Source organism: Perca fluviatilis, chromosome 22, assembly GCF_010015445.1.
Source record: "Perca fluviatilis chromosome 22, GENO_Pfluv_1.0, whole genome shotgun sequence".
NCBI classification, from domain to species: domain Eukaryota; kingdom Metazoa; phylum Chordata; class Actinopteri; order Perciformes; family Percidae; genus Perca; species Perca fluviatilis.
In genome coordinates, this window is record NC_053133.1 from 20,662,133 (window position 1) to 20,685,083 (window position 22,951).

Consider the following 22,951-nt stretch of genomic DNA (forward strand, 5'->3'; position numbering starts at 1 on the left):
AAGCACATCCTTCAGCCTGGCTGGAATAAAGTGCAGAATACCTTCCTACACCGTCTGTGTTTTGTCTTTTCATTTGTTTAACATTTTATATAGGGCATTGGGAATATGTACGACTCCGTAAAACACTGCTGTGTCCCAGATTTTGCAGGTCGTTATGGTAAGAGGTTATTGATATACAGTACACTTGCACTAAACCTGGTGCCAGATCTGCAAAAATAGGGTATGTGTGATTCAGTTTACCATAAGGAGGTTGTTGTTTTTTTTGTTTTTTTTTAATAGAGACTGAAATTGTTATTTTATGTACATGTAACAACATTGTTAAGCCGTGCTAATACTGACACATTAACCGTCACAGATCACTTACCTTGCCAACATAGAGTGGTTCATTTCCTGTGTACTCCTCCAATACGAAGAACTGGTTCCATACCCAGCTGCGTTTGTGCCTGAGCAGTGCCTCCCAGGGGTCTGGATCAGAGTGTGGGGACTTCTCCAGATCCCCAGAGCTGGGATTCAGCCCCCAGCAGCCCCTCTCTCGCAAGGGAAACAGGAGTGCCAAGAGAGCCAGGGCTCTGCATATGCCTGAGCAACGCCCCCCCATCATCTGGGCCCTTTCCAAAAAGCACCGAGGCCAGAGGAGGAGCAAAAGTATATATATATATAAAAAAAAACACAGTGAGGCTGAAATGTCAAAACCCTCAGGGTTTTATCCACACAGTCCTGACCCTGTTTCACCAAAGAGCAAGAGCAGTCAGACACTGAAAAGAGCGCATGGGTTAAAAAAGAGTCAAGCTCTGCATTTTGCTGTGTTGCTCTTCTTCTTTTCCTGATTGGCGACTAAAAGTGGGGTAATTCCCTCCACTTAGGAGCCAAAGAGTTGACATTAAAGCTGGGTAACAGGGTCAGTTGCGACCGGGCAGGCTTCAACACGCAGGCTGTATAATTGGCACCTATCAGAACAGAGAGAGAGAGAAAGAGAGAGAGGGAGAGGGAAAAAGAGAGCGAGAGAGACAAATAGAGGAGAGAAGAGAGAAAGTACCATCAGCAAAATTGCCTCTGTGACCGCAGTCACTTCAGACAGCAAGTAATGTGCTTGCTGATGCAATGATAATGATGTTTTTTTACCAATCGTGGAGAAATTGGTCAAAAATGAATAGACAATGATTATTGTACATACAATCACCACAAAGTCCTTCACCTGCACACAGGGCATAGAACGATTGAGACGAGGTCAAAATGTTAATAAAGGTAAGATGCGAAGGGAAAATGACCTGCTGGCTGCTTTGAAAAACAATCAAATGCCATTCAGCTAGCTCCCAATTATCCAGGCTTTACCTCACCAAGGTTATTATTTTGTCACATTGTCTTTGTATAGGGAGCGGGGCATAATGGTGGAGGGGCTCGCCACTCCACACTAACAAGCCACATGATCTGTGTGGCAAGCTCTCATCACCGAGATTAAAAATAAATCTGAGCTGTCAGCAGCATGATGGCCCGAGCGCTCCTGACCTCTACCCCATAGCAGTCTGTTCGCCGGCCTGAGCACATGCGAGGGGATCTGTCTCCCTGCCGTCGCCATACCGTGACAGCTCCCCCTAAGATGCCAGGACATGAAGACTTGTCAAAGCAGAGAAAAGCATCTGCTGCTGATGGATATTCTTCATGTCACAACATATCCTGGCAGTCCTGAATAGTTGAGCAATTACATGAACTTTAATAGCGCTTGTATTATCTGTCTAATTTGACACGTAACAATGACTTCCCTCCATAAATATTTTGAAGGAGGAGCATGAAAACACACAGAAAAGCTCCCTGGCAAATTTATGAAACATCTTGGGATGATGTAGACTCAGAAATGGCATTTTAACTTCAGGAGGTCTTCTGAAAGCAGACGTTTAGAAAACAGAGCTCGACCGCACGTATATTTATTTCCTCGCTGACCTCTCTGTCTTTCTCCTCTATGAAGAGTATTGGCAGGGCCCTGTACGAGGAAGGTAATTGCTTTGGCATAAAGTGACCTCTTTCTTCCCACACACAGATTCTTCAGTTCTCATTTTACTTTCTCTCTGCTCCCCCCACCCTTAGCGAAAATAAAAAAAACAACAGCACACCGCACATCCTGTGGAAGTGATTTGTTATATTTTGCCATAGCAAAGTCATTATCCGGTGCTAATAATCAACACGGAAATAAACAACAACAGCATGACTGTCACCTTTGAAGACACCTAGGTGTTTGTGAGAAACATCCTGAACATTTATTTCAAAAGTGCTTCACTTTTAAATGTCTTAATGGAAGCATCTTGAATTCCCGACCCACCTCACTTTTCCGGTCAAGGTGCAGAAAGCACACAAACCCCTACAAGGCAAAACTTTCTTCCAGAAGCCATAAATCTGTGGAAACATTCGCCCCTGATCTGCTTTAATATGAACTAGAATACAGAAAGCGCGCAAAGGCTGCAACACATGAACGTGCGCACACACAGACACACACATTTAAAGTCACTGCCTCTGCATGACAATTTAATGGTAGAGGTGGAAAGTGGAGCAGATCTGGCTGCAGGGCAGCACGGGGTTGTGAAGGCAGGTTGCAGCGGTGCTATTGTGGAGGAGAAAATCAGCGCAGGGTCAGTTTGAGCCAGGAGGCCAGGTTAATGCTTCTCATTTCGCTACACCCTGAACACTGGAAGAGGTGGGAGTCAGATGCAGACTGGAGATAACACTGATCTAGTCATGGGTGCAGCTGACATTGGCTTGTTATTAAATGCGGTTTTTGCTGATTTACTGTAGGAATTATTAAGCAATTCATGCAGCAGAGAAATCAACTGTGTCAATACATTTCTATTGTTAATCATTTTAAAGATTAAAAGCGTATGGTGTCAGCTCTAGATTGAAATTAGCCGCTCTACTCGCAAACAAATACAGGGTGATGAATGCGACGAGTTTTTCATGAGAGTATGACTATATATATATATATTTATATATATATTCTCATTTCTTCTTCCTGTTGGTGTTTCAGGTGATTGGCAGTAAAGCAGAGCATATACATTAACTCAGCGTTGATATGAAAACACTCGACTCTGGCACACTGAAGTGACAACGAAGCAGAAAAGCAATAGAAACTTTGGGGCGAAAAGAAAACAAATGAAGGCTTCATGTCGACTGTGATGGATTATCTCACTCTGCGGAAGTTGTTTTTTTCACACTGTACAGGAGTCAAAACCAGGCCTGATGACTTCAAGTATAAGGACTGACTGTGGAGTTAAAAAGCTAAATGTAAAGGAGGAGGACTGGGAAAAATGTAAAAAAAGAAGAAGAAAAAAAAGGTTTTAAGGTTTTAGTCGTCTGATGAGTAGCTGAGTTCCAGCACTGGTAATGTTTTGGTGTCAAATGCTCTAAATACTGGTGCTTTGAAAAAGCTCTAAAATAATTAATAATTACTCAAAAATCAGCACAAAATATCATCTTCTGGCAGACTTTAGTCTAACAGCGAGTCAAAAATGGTCCAAAGTCCATGTTTCCCTGTGGAGAATCAGACTTATTGTTGGGCAGAAGAGTCAAAGCAATGATGCCAAATTAAGTAAAAATGTGAGATAAAGCCGTGAATGTAAAGCCTCCTAGTCATCCCCCGGCTCGGTTTCTCTTACACACAGTGTTCTAATCCCATTTGCCAGTCTCACAACAGGATTACCAGCGCTACAGCGCTCAGTAACCAATCACACGCTCCCTCTGATCCATATTCTCCTCAATCATTGAGTGTCTTCTACTCATGGGTCAGAATACAGAGCACACACTGCCGAGAACTTAAGTTAATAATGGTTTCAGACACTTAATAAAGGCTGTACGTGGTGTCTTTATGGTAAAGCAACTTCTAGATCAGGACTTTGTTTTGTTTTTTTAAGTGATACTTGAAGTTCTGTTTGTAATTTCAAAAAATGACAGCATATGAGCAGTTTTCAATAATGTGGCACTTTGTTGATTTCTCCCGCACCTTTGCTCTTTCTGTGTCTTCTTTCAAGGAAAAGACAGAGCACAGGGTCAGATACAGAGAGACAGCTACCCTGTAGCTGCTGGGTCTTCAAGGACACCTAACAGTACAGACAGAGTCTTGCTGACGCGGGAACTTGAACCCGGTTGAAGGGTGGTCTCTCCACATTTCCGATACCTCATCTCGCATTCATTTGAATTCCTCTCGCATCCTTCACTAGTAGATTTGAGGCTGACTGAAAGTCGTGTGTACGTTGCTGCGAGGAAAAGCCCCAATGCAACATCTGTAAAGAGTTCAATAGAGGGCTTTTTAGAGTTCAATACACATGCTGTGTTTGCCTTTTCTTGTTATATTGCTCATGAAAAGATGCTATAGGGTTTCGCGATGAAGCACTGCTGGTCTGTCTACCAAACAGCAAGTGGATAATTGACCAATGCAAATGGCAGAGGTGTGACACTGAAATAATCCCATTTTGTGTATTTCAATTCATATTCCCATGATAAAAAAAAGCAAAAACCATATCTGTTTAATGAATGAGTATTTTAGAAATGTTTTTTTTTTTTTTAAAGACTTTAAACTGAGACCCTAACTTCAAGACACAAACATATGCCTTCCTGTCCTTGCAGCAACATGATCAAAATAAATGAGAAATGCTGCTGGTGGTACTATATCTCATTGTATATTCCACTCACTGTGGGGACTATACAGGACTTACAGGCAACAAAAGACACATTTGCCGTTTTGCACAGTCAGAGGTCTCATATAAGTTGATGCATTTTGCTTCAAAATAAAACTGCACTGCAATAAAGGTCCATCATTGTATATGGATCTATTCTTTGTCCTTTAACAAGTGAAGCATCCTGCCAAATTCTTCCTCTTATTCCCACTACAGTTATTAGTTTCATGAATTTCCTGGAAACGTGGAGGTATATTAATCTGAAATAGGGCAGATCTTTTAATTTAGAAAAGCCTTAATTTGAATGATCTAGCAGTACTGGTTTTTACCCTGCTTGCAGTTTTCATCACCTCTCATTAATAATATGAGATCTTGCAGCCCAGTTGTGCACTCAGCGACTCTTTGACATGGACTCTTTGCAGTGTAAATCAGCAGGTAGCCCTGTGCCCGGCCTTGCGCACCGATGTGACCGGACTGCTTTGACCCTCCTGTTAAGTATCAGTCATTGCGCATTAGCTGTCAACACCTGCACCATGCAGAAAAAGTTCGCAGGGGCGCACCTGTTCCCGAATCGATAAAAAGACGTTTTTGTCCGATACAAAAACAGCTGGCATCATTAACACAGATCGATTAAACATCTTAACAACTTCGGGGTTCGGAGAAGCGGTGAGTGGACAGTCAAGGGACGGTGGCAAAAACGCACACATGCAAAGCATATGGGGATACAAGCAGCACGGAAACACCGACAGTAAAAAGCTTAGTGAGCGGCCGCCGCAGGAAACCTGTGTCCATGGAATACTAATTACAGAATAAGCCACGGGACAAAAACGCACAGAATACACAAGTAGACCATGGATGAACTGCGATGCATTGTAGGGTGATTAAAACTGTCCTTAATGCGCTTTAAAAATCTATTGGAATCACTCACCAAAAGAAGATGGAATAACTTCACCGACGCACAGATGGTGTCTGGTGCTAAAAGTTGTGTTTCCTTTTCTCTCTCTCTCCACGCAGCAAATAGACAAAAACAGCTTATGTGAATAAAAAGAGTTTACAAGTTTTCATGATGAAATTAGTCCTGATGGCAGAGCAGGGCTGCCGGACACCGGCTACTGGATCGCGCGTAAAAATGCTCACCCTTGGCAGGGATGTGGCAAGTCTGATCCCTCTTTTTCTCTCTCTCTCTCTCCCTCTCTCTCTCCGTATCCTGCGCAGTGCTGCCTCTGTGCAGGGAACCCCAGCTGCAGGGTTGTATGTATCTATCGCTCTCTTACATAGGCAACAGGGGACGCGCAGCAGCGAGGAGAGTCGGAGCGCCGGCCGAGACAGGAAACGCTCTCATCTGAGCCAAATCCTCGCCGACTGAAGTGGAGAGAGCCTGTCGAAATAGTTTGACCAAAATAATTTGCCGAGGTGGGAGCCAGAAACACACGCAGCGTTTTGGCCGGAGGGAATGAGGAGCCGAATTTCCAAACCTGCCAGGTTTTTGGCAGCAGATGGCATGCGAACTGCTAAATGATTTCCATGCTGGTGAAGAGAAAATCAATACAAAATTATTGACACCTTCCACCAATGAGAGGGATTGAACACCTCCCCCTTCACACTGAGAATGTATTAAATCCTGCAAGTCACATAAAATAATTACACAAAAAAAGAATTAGGCTACATTACTTTTTTGTGTGCAAATAAATTCCATCTTTCCTTCTTTTTACTTGCATTACTCATACTTTACAAATTGACTTCTTAAAGACCCAATTTTTGAAGTGTACTTCCACATCTGGATATCTGGGCTCTACTTTCTATTCAGAGTTTTGTTTTTCATCCAATTAGCTGCCAACTGAGCTCCTGCAGTGACAGAGGAATGCAGCACGAGGCTGGGCTCTCTACTGCACCTCTACACAGACCTTTGAAACCGAACCAGTATTAGTTACATTCCTAATTAGTGACAGTAAACATAAAAATATCACGCCGGCATCTCTATTTCATAACCCATGCATTTGCACAGAATATAAAACTATTCTCTTGCAGCCTTGGCAGTGTAAACAGTTTGAACTCTAATTTTTACATGCATTATTTCACAATATTTACACCTGTTCTCACATAAGTCAACATTACATTTCACCTTAAACACAGTCCTGATCATTAGTCACCCAAGAAGGATCTTCTGTGTTTTTCATCATGCTTTTTGCATTTTTGAGACAGATAAATTACAATTGTGCAGCTCTTTTCAGTCATTTAGGAAAAGGAGCACTGGCCCAAACTGATAGAAAGAGCAGCCTCTGTCTGTCATACCAGGAAGGGCAGTTAGCAAAGATGAAATTAGACACATGGGACAATGGACAGGTAAAAATAAGCTACAGCACAATGCAGTGGAATGAGAGGAAGAACAATGTTGTTGGAGGCAAAGGGAACAGTAAAGGAGCATAAAGCCAAGAAGATAAAGGTGAGGAAAGCTGGACTAAATAAGAACTCAACTTCAAGAGAGACAGAGTACAGAGGGAGAGTGGGTGTGTGATAATGGAGGGAGAGGTGAAAGGGAGGAGAAGAGGGAGGTGTCTCACAGGAGGGGATGAGTAGAGGGGGTGGGGGGGCTGCAGTTCAGCAGTGAGTTATTTAATTGGAGAGTGACATTGGGAGCCCAGCTCGTCAGCTCTTCCCCATCAATCACTAGCGGTCAGGAGATGCCTGAGGTGATGTGGCCCGCGTCCCGCTCCCTCTGGATCCTGCGGCCAGCCCCGGCATTTAACTGCCATGCCTCCATTACATCTCCAACCCCCCAACCTCCTCCCCGCACCAGGATGCTCTGACCTCGGCTCACCTGGCCGACTGTTATCTGCTCCCCTGTGACACACCGCTCGATGGGTCTTTTTGTTCACAGACTAACAAGAAAAACAGTGAAGGTTTACTGAAGCGGCTTTTTGAGCATTCATAAAATATGACCTCCGAGGACAATCAAGTTAGGTTTCTGCATAATATTTGTCACTATATAATTAGGGCTGGGTACCGAAAAATGCCTCGTCATTCAATACCAAATTTCAATACCTAAGGAGTAAATCTCATCGGAGTCAGTGAGCCAATAAGCATGCAGCATGCTTCTACCAAGATCTAATAATGCTGGTGATTGGCTGCCTAACGTTACACATTGAAAAACTCTACGTTACGCACGTAGTAGGAGCTGATGAATAAATAAAAAGATTTATGCCATGATGTGTAATGTTGTAATTTCTTTTTGTTAAAATGGATTTTATAAAACTGGTATCAAAAAAAAGTATCGTTTAGGAACCAGTATTGAAGTCACAGTATTGGTATCTGTACTGGTATTAAAAAATATTTGAAAGATACCCAGCCCTACAGTATATATAATGCATCTCAGTAGCTGCATTTATACATTATGGCTCTAAACACAGTCAGATATTGTTGTTAGATATTGTACAGATATTGTTAGCCAATAATAATGTTTTCATCAAGAACTATAAATGTTTGGGTGGTCTGGTCAAGTTTGCATTTGTATTATCACTTAGAATGACTGAAGCTAGACATCTCCATTATTCTTGATAACTATCTCAACTGCTAAGTTAAAGTGCTTTCATTGTCATTACTTCTCCTTACCAGCATGTAAAGAAAAGAACGAAATATAGTGTCACCAGGGCCGTAGTGCAATAGACATACAACATACATGAAGTATTCATTAAATATTTTATCTTAAAGGTCCCATGACATGCTGCTTTTTGGATGCTTTTATATAAACCTTAGTGGTCCCCTAATACTGTATCTGAAGTCTCTTTCCCGAAATTCAGCCTTGGTGCAGAATTACAGCCACTAGAGCCAGTCCCACAATGAGCTTTCCTTAGGACATGCCATTTCTATGTCTGTAGCTATTGAGGAGGAGGGGGGCAAGGTGGAGGGTGGGTGTGGCCTTGACCAACTGCCACTTTGCTTGTTTGAAAGCCATGATGTTTCTCTCTTTGTCATGGGCGGGCCAAATTCTCTGGGCGGGCAAAGCAGAGAAAGGGGAGGTAACCTTGCTCCTTATGACCTCATAAGGAGAAGATTCCAGATCGGCCCATCTGAGCTTTCATTTTCTCAAAGGCAGAGCAGGATACCCAGGGCTCGGTTTACACCTATCACCATTTCTAGCCACTGGGGGACCATAGGCAGGCTGGGGGAACTCATATTAATGTTAAAAAACCTCATAAAGGGAAATTTTCATTCCATGGGACCTTTAAAAGGCAGTAATAAAAGGCAATCAGGCCTATCCATTTATTTAGTACTTTCTATAGTATTTATACTGTATATGTTCATCCGTTACTTTTAGCTAGGTTTATCTGTTTTAACCTTATATCTATGGTGCCACGTGAGTGGTAGCCTGTTGCAGCAGCTCTGAGCCTTTTCAGTAAAGTTTTGGGTATTTCTCTCCTATGTCTACTTCATGTGTATTTGTGTTATTCTGTTGTGTGTACATTTTTTTCTTTTGAGCTGCTGTAGCACAGGAATTTCCCCAGTGCGGGATTAATAAAGTCTATCTTATCTTATTTAGCTATATTTCAAAACGTTATCTATTACTTCTAGCTATCTTGACTATTTATCCATTAGCTAACTGTTTATCCATTACACTTAGTGAAAATAGTTAGCTAATTGTAATGGATAAACAGTTAAAATAGTTAGCTGTTTATCCATTACACTTAGCTAACTATTTTAAATGTTTATCCATTACATTTAGCTAACTAATTTAACTGTTTATCCATTACAATTAGCTAACTATTTTAACTGTTTATCCATTACAATTAGCTAACTATTTTAACCGTTTATCCATTACATTTAGCTAACTAATTTACAGGTTCATCCATTACTTTTAGCTAACTGTTTAGACATCTCTCGCTTGCTAACTAGTTTTAACTCTCAACCACAACATGTAGAGTTCAGAGCTACAGCTGACTCAATATACAGGTATATCTTTTTTAATCAAATTTTTATTTCTATTTTTTTTTTTTATTTCTATTTTTTTAATTAGTTGAACTATGTCTTTCCATGTACCCCCTGACATATGAAGAAGTACCCTTTGTGGTACAATTACCCCTGGTTGGATATTACTGCTCTAACTGATAAAATATCATATGAATAAATACTCTAAACAGTAGAGGTATTGAAATTAATCAAATAATCGATGCATCGAATCGTGGACATGGACGATGCTGCATCGATAATCTCAGGCTCATAATCGATTATTTCTGTTTAATTTAATGTAGGCCCGTTTACATATTCTGTTATGTTTTGCACATTCAGGAAGTGCCATGTGCTCAGTGCTGTAGTTTTATGTATCCAATTTATTTAGTATAAGAGCACTGCAGAATGTTTAGTTTTTGAAGCTTGAAAAGCTATGAATTAAATATCCTACATGGCTTTAATAGAAAAATGTATCTGACGCATCGTGATGCATCGAGATATCGATCGAATTGAATCGCATACATGATAATCGTAATCGAATCGCCTCTACTAAACAGTAAGATAAGTAATGGTAACCGCTGGTCAATCTCAGACCTGCTAAAAGACAATTGACATTATAATTCCAGTAACTGCCTTTCCCTGTCATTGGAAACAGATGATTGGTACATTGACTGGCCAATTTCAGCTGTAAATAAGGTATTGATTTCCCCAGTGGACATTTACAGAAAACATGTCGCTGTGTTCACAGCTTAAGAGCTGTCATAACATATGTTTTCTGAGCAGCACTGCAGAGACAAAACACTTAACATGCAGTCAGCCACAGCAAGCAAGAGTAGGAGAGTAAGGTTGAAACAGCCGCACATGATCTGGTTCTTCCTATCCTGCAGAAGCAGATAAGAAAACCACATTGGAGTAATAAAAATGTCCTTACATTTGCAGTTTAATTAGTTTTGATTCAAGTTTCTAAGTTTGTGAAAATAGAATTTACAGTACTACACTGCGTCTGCCTTTGTGTTCTTTTGTGCTGGCGGAGCAATGATTCACAGCAAGTGACCTTTTTTCACACCGTGATCTTGACAGTGGGGTCGTGATTTATCATCAAACTGCATTCCATTTAGTGGTTGTTCCTATTCATCTCTGACTCCTTCTCTTCTCCATAATTGCACCGAGACAGTTAAAATGCCCCCTTAATTGTTTATTTATTTTATTCCAATTCTTTTTGTTGATTGATTTTTCGTTCTGTTGAGCTCAGACACTTTCAGCAGCTCTGTTTCTCTCAGAGAGGCTTACCCAGTGTGGGTTTTTCATTGCACACAGTATGTGAACATGCATTTCACTACATGGTGTTCATAAGGCTCCAGAGAGCCAGGGATCAGAGGGAGCAGAGAGGCCTTGATGTTCGAGGGACAAGGCCGGGGAGTTGACGTCCCCCTGACTCCAGCACCATGACCGAAATACAAAAGCTGGACTTATTTGCATACGCTGCATCAAAACATTCCTGCTTCTCCTCTTTGAGAAGCAGGGATTTGGACTAATCATCCTGCGAGTATTGAGCGATTACATTTTCATCTAATGCTATGTAAGAGGGTCGAAAGATCAAGTGAACTAATGGATGACCTAATCATGGGGGATTGGCTGTATCGATTCAGATGGTCATATCCTCATTGTCTGTCAGGGCACTGAAGCTGGAGGCGGATAAAATCCCTCACTGGCTGAAACCACCATATTTGAGAAACCCTCATTGAGATTACACTAATTTAGCCCATACCTCTCCTGTTCCCCTGGGGGTTAAATAGATTACGGGGGAGGAATCGCAATCTTGCTGAGTTGCAGCCTAAGAACTTCGAATAATTTAATGTAACAGGTTTTTATCATCCCTACTCCCTTTTAGGTATTTTATATTTTTGTCATATTTCCTAACGAGGAGATTTTGCAGCGCACAGTACCTCTGTTTGCACCTTCCATGTATAAATTGTCTTAATCCTCACTGATATACAGTGTGTTGAAATGTTGTCATGCTTGCAGATGCAATTTTGCGCGCAAGCAAAATTATGACTTGGTGGTTGGTGACACGGGCTGCCAACACTGCAGAGACATTCTTCAAGGACAATCTTCTGCATCTGTGCGAATAATCAATGTTTCTGAAAGTTTATCATGAACTCGTGGCATCTTTCATATCCCATCAGGCAGCATCACTTGTGCAAGGCGAATCTAGATGTAAAGTGACATTCATTCTTTCTCAAGAAGATCGAGACAGCCAACCCTTAAAAGTGAAGAAAAAAAAAATCGAGGTAAATACTTGAGATAAATAACAGACAGGTACAGAGGTCAGTCTCAGCAATTTCCCTCCAGACGCGTCACAGCAGGTTCTGAAAGAGTAACGTCTCACTGCAGACAGACATGTTCATTCACCTCAGTTTGTGTCGACTGAGACAGCATCCTGATCCGAATCCTAATGACACACCGACTTGCTAGCATTCAGTGGTCTGTGTGTCACAGAGCCGTGGCAGCTCGGGCTGTGCTCTCAATTCACACTCAAATCTGCACCTACAAAATCTCTGCAAAAGGGAAATAAGACCGTCAGAGGAGATCCTCCTTGTCTACACATCCATGATAATATACTGTAATATACAGTACACTGCCTGTACGACTTTTGAAACCTCAGGTTAAAACTCCAAAATGCATTTGATTTATGGCTGTCATTATTTTTCTTCTGCTGACTGAAAATAATCAGACATGTTTAAAGCCAAACTAATTAAAAGTAAGTATTTTAAAATTATAATTGACTACACGTAAGGTGAAGGGGGTTTGCATGGTGTCAGATCCACAGAGCTTTTTAGCCTACTGTATTTTGGCTCAATCTTTTGGTTCTACATCCTGTATATTCAAATTTCATCAACTTCATTTGACCAAAAAAAAGCTCAGATAAACCTAGCTAGCTAGTTAGTAAAGAAAGTCAAACAGCAGCTATGCAGCTAAATAGATTGAAACATCACGAGTGTGTGGAGGCCGAAACAAGAAATACTGGTCAGAAACACTCCAAGTAAATGCAAACATTGCTGTGTGTCCTCTGGATGTGTAAATTATATTAATTGGCAACATTAGCCAAAAATTATTTTAGAAGTCAAGCTATGCTGTATAGCTGATTTCAGTGACCAGAAAATGTCCTAATGCAGCTTTAACCTTAACGGCAATGTGGCAAATAAGACACACTGGTTAAGTAGCTAGGTTTGTACAGGCTGTTTAAACCAATATATCACCCAAAATCTATCATTTAAGTATCAAGTATCAAACACCTACCCATTGTAGTCTAAAGCTTGCTCTTTCATGGAGGGGAACTTGGATTCATAACAGTTAATCCAATGGTGAACCAGTTTTGTGGTGGAAAAAGTTGCAAACTTCTTAAATCCTGCAGAACAGTCCGGACTAAATATTTATATTTGGCTAGCCAACATGTAGCTAAGTACCCTGCTTTTGTCTTGCGCATAAGTCTTTCCTACTCATTAGCTAGCCTGACACTGCACTAATCACAATGTGGTGACACCGAATTTCGCCGGACGGTTTGTACTAATTTGGTGCAACTGGAAATGGCGTAGATAGCAGCGTAGATAGCGGTGTTTGCTTAAAGTGCAGGTGCTAAGTAGCCTGGGAAAACCCTGACAAACATCCAGCAAATTTGAGATTTGCTCTGCAAGTCAGTCTGGCCAAGAGCCCATTCAATCCCATTTCCAATTTTTCCAAATTGAGGCACCAATCACAACCGTTGAGGCGGGCTTTACACGATGACGATAGCGCAGCAAAGGCAAGCAGCTTTTTGTTTACATTCAACATGACGGCCACCGAAGCACAGCAACCCGTTGATGCTGCTGTAGCTGCTACGTCACCCGGATCGATGGTCTGATTGGTTGAAGGACTATCCAATTGCGCCCGGAGGCATCTGAGCGGCGTCTGTTGACCCACTCTCAGTTACAACTGAGAAAGGTCTGGTGTCAACCAGGCTAGGCCCTAAGGTGTCTATCAGGCTTACAACAGTAGTCCAGAAAGAGCAGTGCAATCAAAGGGGGGGGGCTTTGAAACCTTTTCCTCATTGGCATGAATTTGTCCATATAGGCAAAATGGGGAGCTGAGCTGATCAATGGAAGAGCAAAAGGCAGGTTCTAATGGAGTCTTCAGAGGATTGCCCATGTGCATTGTGATCAAAGTGAATTTAGCCGCACAGTATTTAGGTCTAACTATTAGTATTAAGCATACAAGATGAAGGGCAGAAGTGGATTTTGCTGCAGGAGTAGTTTGAGAACTTTATATGGATGTTTTAATACTATAAAAAAAAAAAACTTGATTCCTTTTATCCATATTAACTGCAGTAAAACGAAGGTTATTACAGCTGCCACGATCTGTGAAGGAGCTACAACTTACGAATGCCACATTTCATATCTGCAGGCTGCACAGAAAATAGACTTCACAACCAAAAAGTTGCCTCTTAAGCCATTCTTGTGTGGGATCCCCTTGTGGTTGCATATCAGATCGCATCTGTATTCAATTCTAGTTTACACATTTCTACTTTATTTGTTGCACCTCCAGAGCCAGGGTTTTCAATTAGGATTTCCCTGAAAGGTGGCAAATGTTCCAAGCTTTTGACAGCAAGCCTTGACTGCATATCACACCCAGATTCTTTTCTTTCCATTTTGAAAAGAGGGGAAATAATGTCATCTTGTGTGTTATATACAATGAGAACGAAAGGAAGAGCCAAACAGAGAGCAAGCACAAATAAGACAGAAATGAGGACAGGATGAGACAGAGACATAGACGAGGAGCAGGAAGGGATAGTTAAAGTCAGAAAAAAAAGAAGCAAAGGCATTGGCTTTGTCATGACAGTCTCCTCTCCCATGGCGGGGAAGATGTGTGTTCACATGCTCCAGTAGTCAGGCTGAAAAACCCGGGCCTGTTGCATTCACTCCAGCAGAGCAATAGCACTCGTGGTTGCCTGGCTGGCAAAGAGCTTGTTATCCCCCCCATCCCTTCATCTGTTTGCTCCTCTTCTTTCCACATCCCTTTTTCCCACACCACAAGCATCTGCATTCTGTTTGCTTCAACGAGCCCCCGCGTTTCCTGGCCACCATGTAACAAGGAAAAATACAGCGCCTTTTTTATTCTTCTCGCAAGACACAGGTGAAGACAAACAGCACGGCCAACAGACCAGGTGGCATTTGCGTCAGGCGATGCGCCCTGATCCTAAAAATCAAATGCAGTGCTGTCAAGCCGAAATGTGGTGCTCCCGCGGTGCCTGAACCGTCCTGCCGGAGACAGAAGCGAGTCCCCAATCTCAAGAAAAGGAAACGAACAGTGATAATCTAATGGACTCGATCAACCAACAAGTGTCAAATGGGAATACACAGGCACGCATGAGGAGCCGGGCAGACTGAATACACTGGGTAATGAATGCCGGGGGAAAACTCAGGTCTTCTTCTTCTTATCGGGCATATTTCAAATGTTTCTCATTAACTCCAGGAGTTTCTACTCTACCCATTAAATGTTCTCTCTGTCTTTATGTGAATGGGATTGTATGAGCCAAGAACGCTTGCTGAGTCAGTGGGTGGAGGGCGAGCGGAACGAAATACATTACCAATATTCTTTCTTTTTTTCTAGAACAGAAAGTGAATATTAAGTAAGGCATTTTTTTAGGCACAAAGTAAAAATAGACTTGAGAGGGGGAGCAGATTGTGTTCAAAAAGGGAAAACGAGGACAAATATTTGCTGTCAAGTGTGGAATACCTCAATTTGTTAAAATGAAGCGGTGTTAATGCATCCACATAATACATTTTCAGGAGTAACACCATAATTAGAAAACTACCCGTGTTGCTTGAGAATCAAGGATGAAACTGCCAAAACTGTTCTTTGCAAATTGTTGATTTCCCTTGTGGCCAGTGGTGACTGTTTGCTAAACACCTCACCCAAACAGCTACTGTCCAATTATAGCTTTGCAACAGTTATTAGGCGTGGCAGGCCTGTCAAGGTTGGGATTTCTCCACTTGTTTAAGTTTCAGTGACAGCAGTGACATCTGTATTTCAAGAATTTCCAAAAGCAAACACACAAGAGCAAAAGTAATGCGCGTTTGTCAGCTCAAATGTAATCTGCAAAGTAAGCATGTTAGCATGGCTAACTTCCAGGGCCAAAAACATTTCATACTTTGTTATATTTTGTGGGGTATGCTACATTAAAGAAAGCCCATATAAAGCATGTCTGCTGTTTAGAAGATGCTTGGTGCTAAAGAGTGCCTGGTAATGTTAGCACCTTTGTCCTGCTCAGTTTCGGAGATAGCGTTACTTTTGCCAAACAAATCGCCTATACCAGAAAAGACTTTTCTCTTGTCATGTTAAAAGTGAAACATACTCGTTTAAAATACAAACAATGAAGCGTAATTTTCACGTCTGTCTTGCTTGTTCAAGTATGTAAGCTGAGCAGCCAAACTGTTTTGTTGGAATAAATAATCAGTGTTTCCTGATTGTACAAATAATGTTAGGACTACCTCACACTGCACTCCAATACTAGAATAATGCTATTTCTTTATTTACATATCATCTGTTGAGTCTCAGTTTCTTTGTTGTTGCATATTTATGTAGTCATTAAAAGATCCCATGGCATGAAAATTTCACTTTTTTAACATTAATATGCGTTCCCCCAGCATGCCTATGGTCCCCCAGTGGCTAGAAATGGCGGTAGGTGTAAACCGAGCCCTGGGTATCCTGCTCTGCCTTTGAGTAAATGAAAGCTCAGATGGGCCGATCTGGAATCTTCTCCTTATGAGGTCATAAGGAGCAAGGTTACCTCCCCTTTCTCGGCTTTGCCCGCCCAGAGAATTTGGCCCACCCATGGGAGAGAGACATCATGGCTTTCAAACGAGCAAAGTGGCAGGTGGTCAAGGCCACACCCCCAACATCCACCTTGCCCCCCCCTCCTCAATAGCTACAGACACAGAAATGGCACATACTAAGGAAAGCTCATTGTGGGACTGGCTCTAGAGGCTGTAATTCTGTACCAAAGCTGAATTATGGGAAAGAAACTTCAAATACAGTATTAGGGGACCACTAAGGCCTATATAAAAGCATCCAAAGAGCACCATGTCATGGGACCTTTAAGTGCATATTTAAGACTAGCTAGCCAGTCATTTCAGCTGGCCAAATCAATGGTCCCCAACTAGAAATGAGAAACCGGCTTTTGTCTAAAACAAGGACTATTTGTTCAAATTAAAGAATTTCGAGAGCTAAATCTGCCATTGCTCTCATTTTACTGCATATGTGCGGTGTGACAAGCTTGATAGGCCTAGCAACAGTAACTAAGTGTGGATACATTTAGTACCTATCAGCCTAGTACTATCAGCCTCAGATAGGCTACATTTGAACAGTCAAAAGGCTGTGAAATATGAAGCTTTATTTGTCAGTTTGATAAATGACAACAAATGTACACATCTAAAAATGAAAGGGATCCCATGCACACACAGAGGAGACAAATAAATAAAAGGAGGAGGAAGACAAGCAGTGATTAAATCCCATTGTCTGAAAAATGGGTGCAATCAGTATATTATGAAAAAAAAAAAAAGATTAAGCAACAATGAGCTCTGTTGATTATCAATGTGACCAGAAAAAAAAAAGAAAGTCTTTGCAAAATAAATGCTTTTTTTTTCTCCCGGTGACCATTTCCTTCTTTCACTTAATATGTCTCTGTTTCTAACTTTTAACACTTTGATTTCTCATGTGGGGACAAATCCCACATTTGAAATGAGAAAAGTTCTCCGCTGGAGCAGAAGCAGAAGCAGAGCTCAGTCTAGAGTGGTACACGTTGATTGAGCCGATGGTGTGAGTGGCTGAAGCCCCGTAAGCCTTTTTCAACAAAGTCCCCAGAGGGCTTTTTCCATGGTTCAGGAGTGTGTTGGGGCCCTGCTGGCTTCAGCTGACAGGGCCCCCCACCCCAACCCGCCCCTCAGGTCCCGGCAGCTGCCAGGGTGAAGAGAATACTCTGAGTGGACACACGGTGACAGGAGCTGATGTGGTCGTCGGCGTCCGTCACAGCTTTCATTTCCTACGCTATGCCATTGATTCCCTGGACGGGTGACATTAGTGACACTCTCTTTTAATCTGTTGCAAAGAGCTTGACCTGTGGAGCACGTCTCCTGAGGATGAGAACAAACTCCAAATGGAAACTATCACTTTTTCCCTGGCTGTTTCAGGAAAAAAAAAAAAAACCTCTCCACAGCGACACTTCTGGATCTAGGGGTTGTTTTGCTTTCACAAAGAGAGAATCCCAAGAGGGGGATATAAAAGCTGGGCTACCCGGAAAAGAGCAAAAGTGAGCAAATTGCAAAAAAAGGAGGGGGTTTGAGATCAGTGATTAGATATTAACATGACTCTACAGGGAGGCGTTGGCATATCATTTTCTCAAGGATATTTGGAATCCGGGAGCGGCTTCAATTTGAGCTTGAGAAGAACGGTCTGCTTCCTCCGTGTGTTGTCAAAGCCGTTTGACATATTGTTTCAGGAGCGGGAACGGGAGGGTGTGCCGGTGTAGACACAAGCCTGCATTTGGCGAGCGAAATTAAAGGTCATTTTGAGAAAGTGAAAATTAATGTGAGCTATCAATTTCCGCCTTTAAAAAAAAAAAAAGTGACATATTTCAGCCTGACACATTTTAATTAGGCCATCAATAGTACGGCAACAGTGGCTAATGGTGCAGAAGACACAACCGGGATAAGTTGCCTTCACTTTAACTGTTGTGGACACATTTAAATGGCATTTAAAGCGCTGTGTTGACACAGACTTTTTAGACTCTTCCTGCAAAATAACATGATTTATGCTGTCAATATGTGCTGATTCTGTTGGTAAAAAAATAAAAATGCATATTAATACACACCTATAGGCTCCTAATGTATCAATATCAAAACTGACTTGCAATGTAATCTGCACTCTTTGGATTCTGAGAGAAAATTGCGGCATCTGCGCTATCTAGGATACTGTACGTGATTTAATTACGTTTTTTTTTTTGTAGAAAAGCAAAACAGTCTTCCACTGGCAGATTAGGAGGAACCTTCTTCATTAGCGACACACTCTTTAAACTGTTCCTGCTTTTGTCCCCCCCGCCCCTCCTCTCCCTCCCTCCTCTGCCCAGAGAATAAATAAGATAAGGGAGAGCAATGAACGCATCCATCATTCAAAGTGGAAAAGGGTAATTTAGCTCGGCCCTCCTGACAGCTTTACAACTTTGCACGCTATTCTATTTTAATTGGCAATCATGAATTAACTGAATGAAAGCCCTGTTCACTGCCGATGTCTTTCTCATTGCAGCTTTTAATTGGGTTGACTTGATGAGTTCCTGAGATAAAACCAGACAATATATTCTCATGATTGGCAACTCGTTTGTTGCCATATAATTAGGCCGCAGACAAATCAAGCACACGACTGTTTCCTCCTCAGCCGGGCCTCATCCTTCCATCAGACACAGATTGAAGGAATACTACACTACAGGACAGTGAAGTGTTGCGTATGACATGATGGATTTATATTTGGAGCAAGATTCGGACAGGCTTGTTGCTTCACACTGTAATTTGTCATTGTTCTGTCATGTACCAATTCGTCTCAAGCAATTTATGATCCTTAAGAAAGAGGACAAATGCTCAAGCTGTCACATATCTGTTTTCTCACCCAAGCGTGATCATAATTTTATAGGTAAAAAGGGTAAAATCAAATGCTGCAATGATTTGATTTGAATAATATGTAAGTCCGCTCCAATAGAGCAAATTCCTAATTTTTTTTCCCTGCTGCTGGTTCTTAATGATTAAAACAATCCCGGAGGCTTCTCAGACTCACCCTACACTTTTACATTTAAGGTCAAATGTTCAAAGCTTTCCTCCATTCTCCCTCCATTTTAAAAACAGGGGGGGAAAAAAGGAATTAAACTTTAATGGGCTGATGAATAAATATTTTGTGTCTCCAGGACTCAGCACTTTCTCCCATTCCTGCAGCTGGCTTAATTAACTCCTCCTGAAGCCTTTTGTAAATTAACACATCTCTTTCGGTGTCCTTCGACATTGTTTTTGTTCTTCTTTTTTTTTTTTTTTTTTCCCGGTCAAAATTTGTTAGACAGGTTTTTTTGTGCAGCGATATGCCATGGAGGGACGCATAATTATTCAAACTTAGAGTCACAGTTTTAACTTACAATGCAAATTTTTCCTTTCAGATCGTTTGCTTGAGGCTAGAGCGCACATGCCAAAGAGTACGTGAATCACTTCAGAATATAACACTTGTATTTCTGATATTCAGAGTACTGCTCGCCTGGAGCTTTGGCTACATTCTGGACAGTTCAGTATCTTGGTCTAGGAATCTTAAATCATTTAGTCTCAGTTGGATACTGATACCCTATGACTATTTCTCTCTGTATTCTCTCAGCCTTCTTGTACAGAGACACAGATATCTTCCTAAAAAGAGCTCCACAGATCTATTGATGAGATTATTAAATATTCTCTTTATTACTTTTCCCACAGATGGGAGGTTAGGTGAAACACTCCAGCTGCTTGGTCCTAAACTGTCAAAGCATGGGTGAAAACTATTTTAAAATGGTCGAATTCCAAATGCCAATGATTATCCGCTAACTATCCCTTCAGTCACTGTTGCTACGCCTGTCAAGCTTTCCATTCTAGCACAGATCTTGCCTGGGTCTAGAAATTTGTTTCATCCCAGTCCACAGAGTTGACCGATTCGTCATGACATGAAACAGCGGTTTCTTGGTTGAAAAAGAGCGACACAGGTGGTGGGGGTAACGATTAGCCAATCAGCACCACAGACGGGACTAACGCCATTGTCAAGCTAGACAGCATGTCTTCTCAATATATATACTTCACTCTGCTGCAATCTTAAAGGGTAACTACCGTTTTTTTCAACCTTTTTTTCAGCGTTTGTGTCTAAGTGACTGATGGGAGCAACAATCTTTGACATTGGTCCAGTATTATGCAAGATTGCTGCAGTCGGCAGCGGCGAAACAAGCTACACTGTAAGTTAATAGGGCAATTCTACAGCTTGTTAGCCTAGAAATCTAGACACACCCTAGTGGCAGCAAATTCATTTTGCAGCCAGGGGGGTCTAGGCACTCTCCGTTGGCTTGCGAGCTGGAAAAAACAAATTTTGGTCAGGCCAATCACATTGTGTATAGAGTCGGTGGGCGGGCTTATGGTTGCTGCTGCTGGGAACAGCGGTCTTCTGGAAGACTTGGAGTTAAGCTTTTCTTTGAGAAAACAACAAAGAACGGCACAGAAATCATTCTTAAAGAAGGAAAATGTGTTCGGAGTTTTGCCGACCGGATAAGGCAAAAGTTTAATCTATCAACTAGCTTCGCTACCTTCTTCGTTGCTCTGCCTGGTTGTAGTGCTATCCTATTACGTGCAGAGGGAATTTGAAAGACAACTATTTATCCCGTCCCTCGGATTGAGCTCTGCCAATGGTGAGTTCCCAGACCCAACATCTTGATGGTCTCGCTTGTCAGGCTTACAGCTTGTATTTACCTTCACAAAAGTGCTCATTTTGCCACTGACAGCCTCAGATTAACATTTTAAGTGTCTGACAACATTATGGAAAGGATTTCTAAGGAGGTCGACCTGTTAAAGAGTAAGATCTTTTTTTTTAAACATAAAAACATCCGCGAAATTGCATTGGCTAAAGCAACCATACTCCATGTAAATAAACAGTAATTTCAGCATTGTAAAATACACTTCATTCAAAGTCGACATAAACAAAATAAATCTATGAAAAGCAGTTTGGGGTCATCTTTCCACTTTTCCAACCATCAAAACTCTAGTTTTGGTTGAAATAAACACAGTTTACCGATTTACATGTGAAGTCGTGAGTCGGGTGAATTTAGCACTAGCAATCTCAGAGCTGTTTCTCGTTAAATAGAAAGGTCTTAAAGGAGGTTTTAAAATGGCCTACCTATGTAGTATATACACTACCGGTCAAAAGTTTTAGAACACCCCAATTTGTTTAGGTTTTTATTGAAATTTTAGCAGTTCAAGTCCAATGAATAGCTTGAAATGGTACAAAGGTAAGTGGTGAACTGCCTGAGGTTAAAAAAAAAGTACGGTTACCCAAAATGGAAAAATAATGTACATTTCAGAATTTTACAAAAAGGCCTTTTTCAGGGAACAAGAAATGGGTAAACAACTTAAAGCTGTTCTGCAGCAATGGAGGTTGATCAAGCTTTGAAAGTTGGTGCTACCTATTCCCACAGGTGTTCCAACTTGTCTGGATTACTTACAACCCCCTCTGTTTGTATAAAAGTATTGTTGGAACATACTGTGGTACCGTACCCTCGTGAGCATTATTTGAACAGTATTGTACTGCAGAAAGTAGTGTGTTGCCATAAAAATGGCGGGAAAAAGGCAATTTAAAAGTCAAGGTGTCAGTGAGTACAGTATTCTTCATCATCAAAAGGCACTTAGAAACTGGGGGAAACTCTGACAGGAAGAGGTCTGGCAGACCCAAAGCCACAACAGAATCAGAATACAAGTTTGTGAGAGTCAACAGCTTGCGTGATAGGTGGCTCACAGGACAACAGCTTCAAGCACAGCTTAATAGTGGTCGTAATGAGCAAGTCTCAGTTTCAACTGTCAAGAGAAGACTTCGAGCTGCAGGTTTGACAGGTCGAGTTGCAGCAAGAAAGCCATTGCTAGACGTCAGAATAAGAAAAAGAGGCTTGCCTGGGCCAAGAAACATCGTCAATGGACTACTGAAGACTGGAAGAAGGTGTTATGGACTGATGAATCAAAATTTGAAATCTTCGGTTCATCACGCAGGATTTTTGTACGCTGTCGAGTAGGCGAAAGGATAGTTCCTCAGTGTGAGTCATGAGGAAGCGTGATGGTCTGGGGCTGTTTTGCTGGATCCAGGGTCGGTGATTTGTACAGAGTGAAAGGCACCCTGAACCAAAACGGCTACCACAGCATTTTTCATTTGTTCTATTCTTTCATTTCAGAGTACAATAAGACATTGAACTGCATGAATTTCAATAAAAACCTGGAAAAATTGTGGTGTTTTAAAACTTTTGACCGGTAGTGTATGTTGTATAGACACTTAAAGTAATAATAACCTGAGCCTTTCAGTGGCAAAATAAAACACTTTAGTGGACCAAATTGAAGAAGCACATTTGCCCCATAGGGTTACATTGCAGCCCATTGTCTGTGGCTGCCGGTTACAGCATTCACGCTTAATACTTGACCAATTTCAAAGATTGTTTTCAATTGTTGAAAAAAAAATTACCCAAAATTACCCTTTAAAAACCCGGCAAAACCAGTATGCTAGCATGGCTAAGT

General features: G+C 41.6%; 1 protein-coding gene across 3 annotated transcripts in view; it reads right to left on the reverse strand.

Moving 5' to 3' along the window:
• The window catches only part of LOC120552510 (cadherin-7-like), a 160,044-nt gene that overhangs the window by 89,925 nt on the left and 47,168 nt on the right, over positions 1-22,951 (reverse strand). Inside the window, exons 1-2 of one of the 3 annotated variants that reach the window (XM_039790632.1) lie at positions 5,796-5,951; positions 365-947 (exon numbers count right to left, since the gene is read on the reverse strand). In XM_039790632.1, coding sequence (XP_039646566.1) covers positions 365-601 — 237 coding nt within the window. In that variant the 5' untranslated portion in view covers positions 602-947; positions 5,796-5,951. Of the gene's footprint in view, positions 1-364; positions 948-5,586; positions 5,952-22,951 lie in introns of those variants that run through there. The other 2 variants (XM_039790631.1, XM_039790630.1) reach the window with 2 other exon arrangements.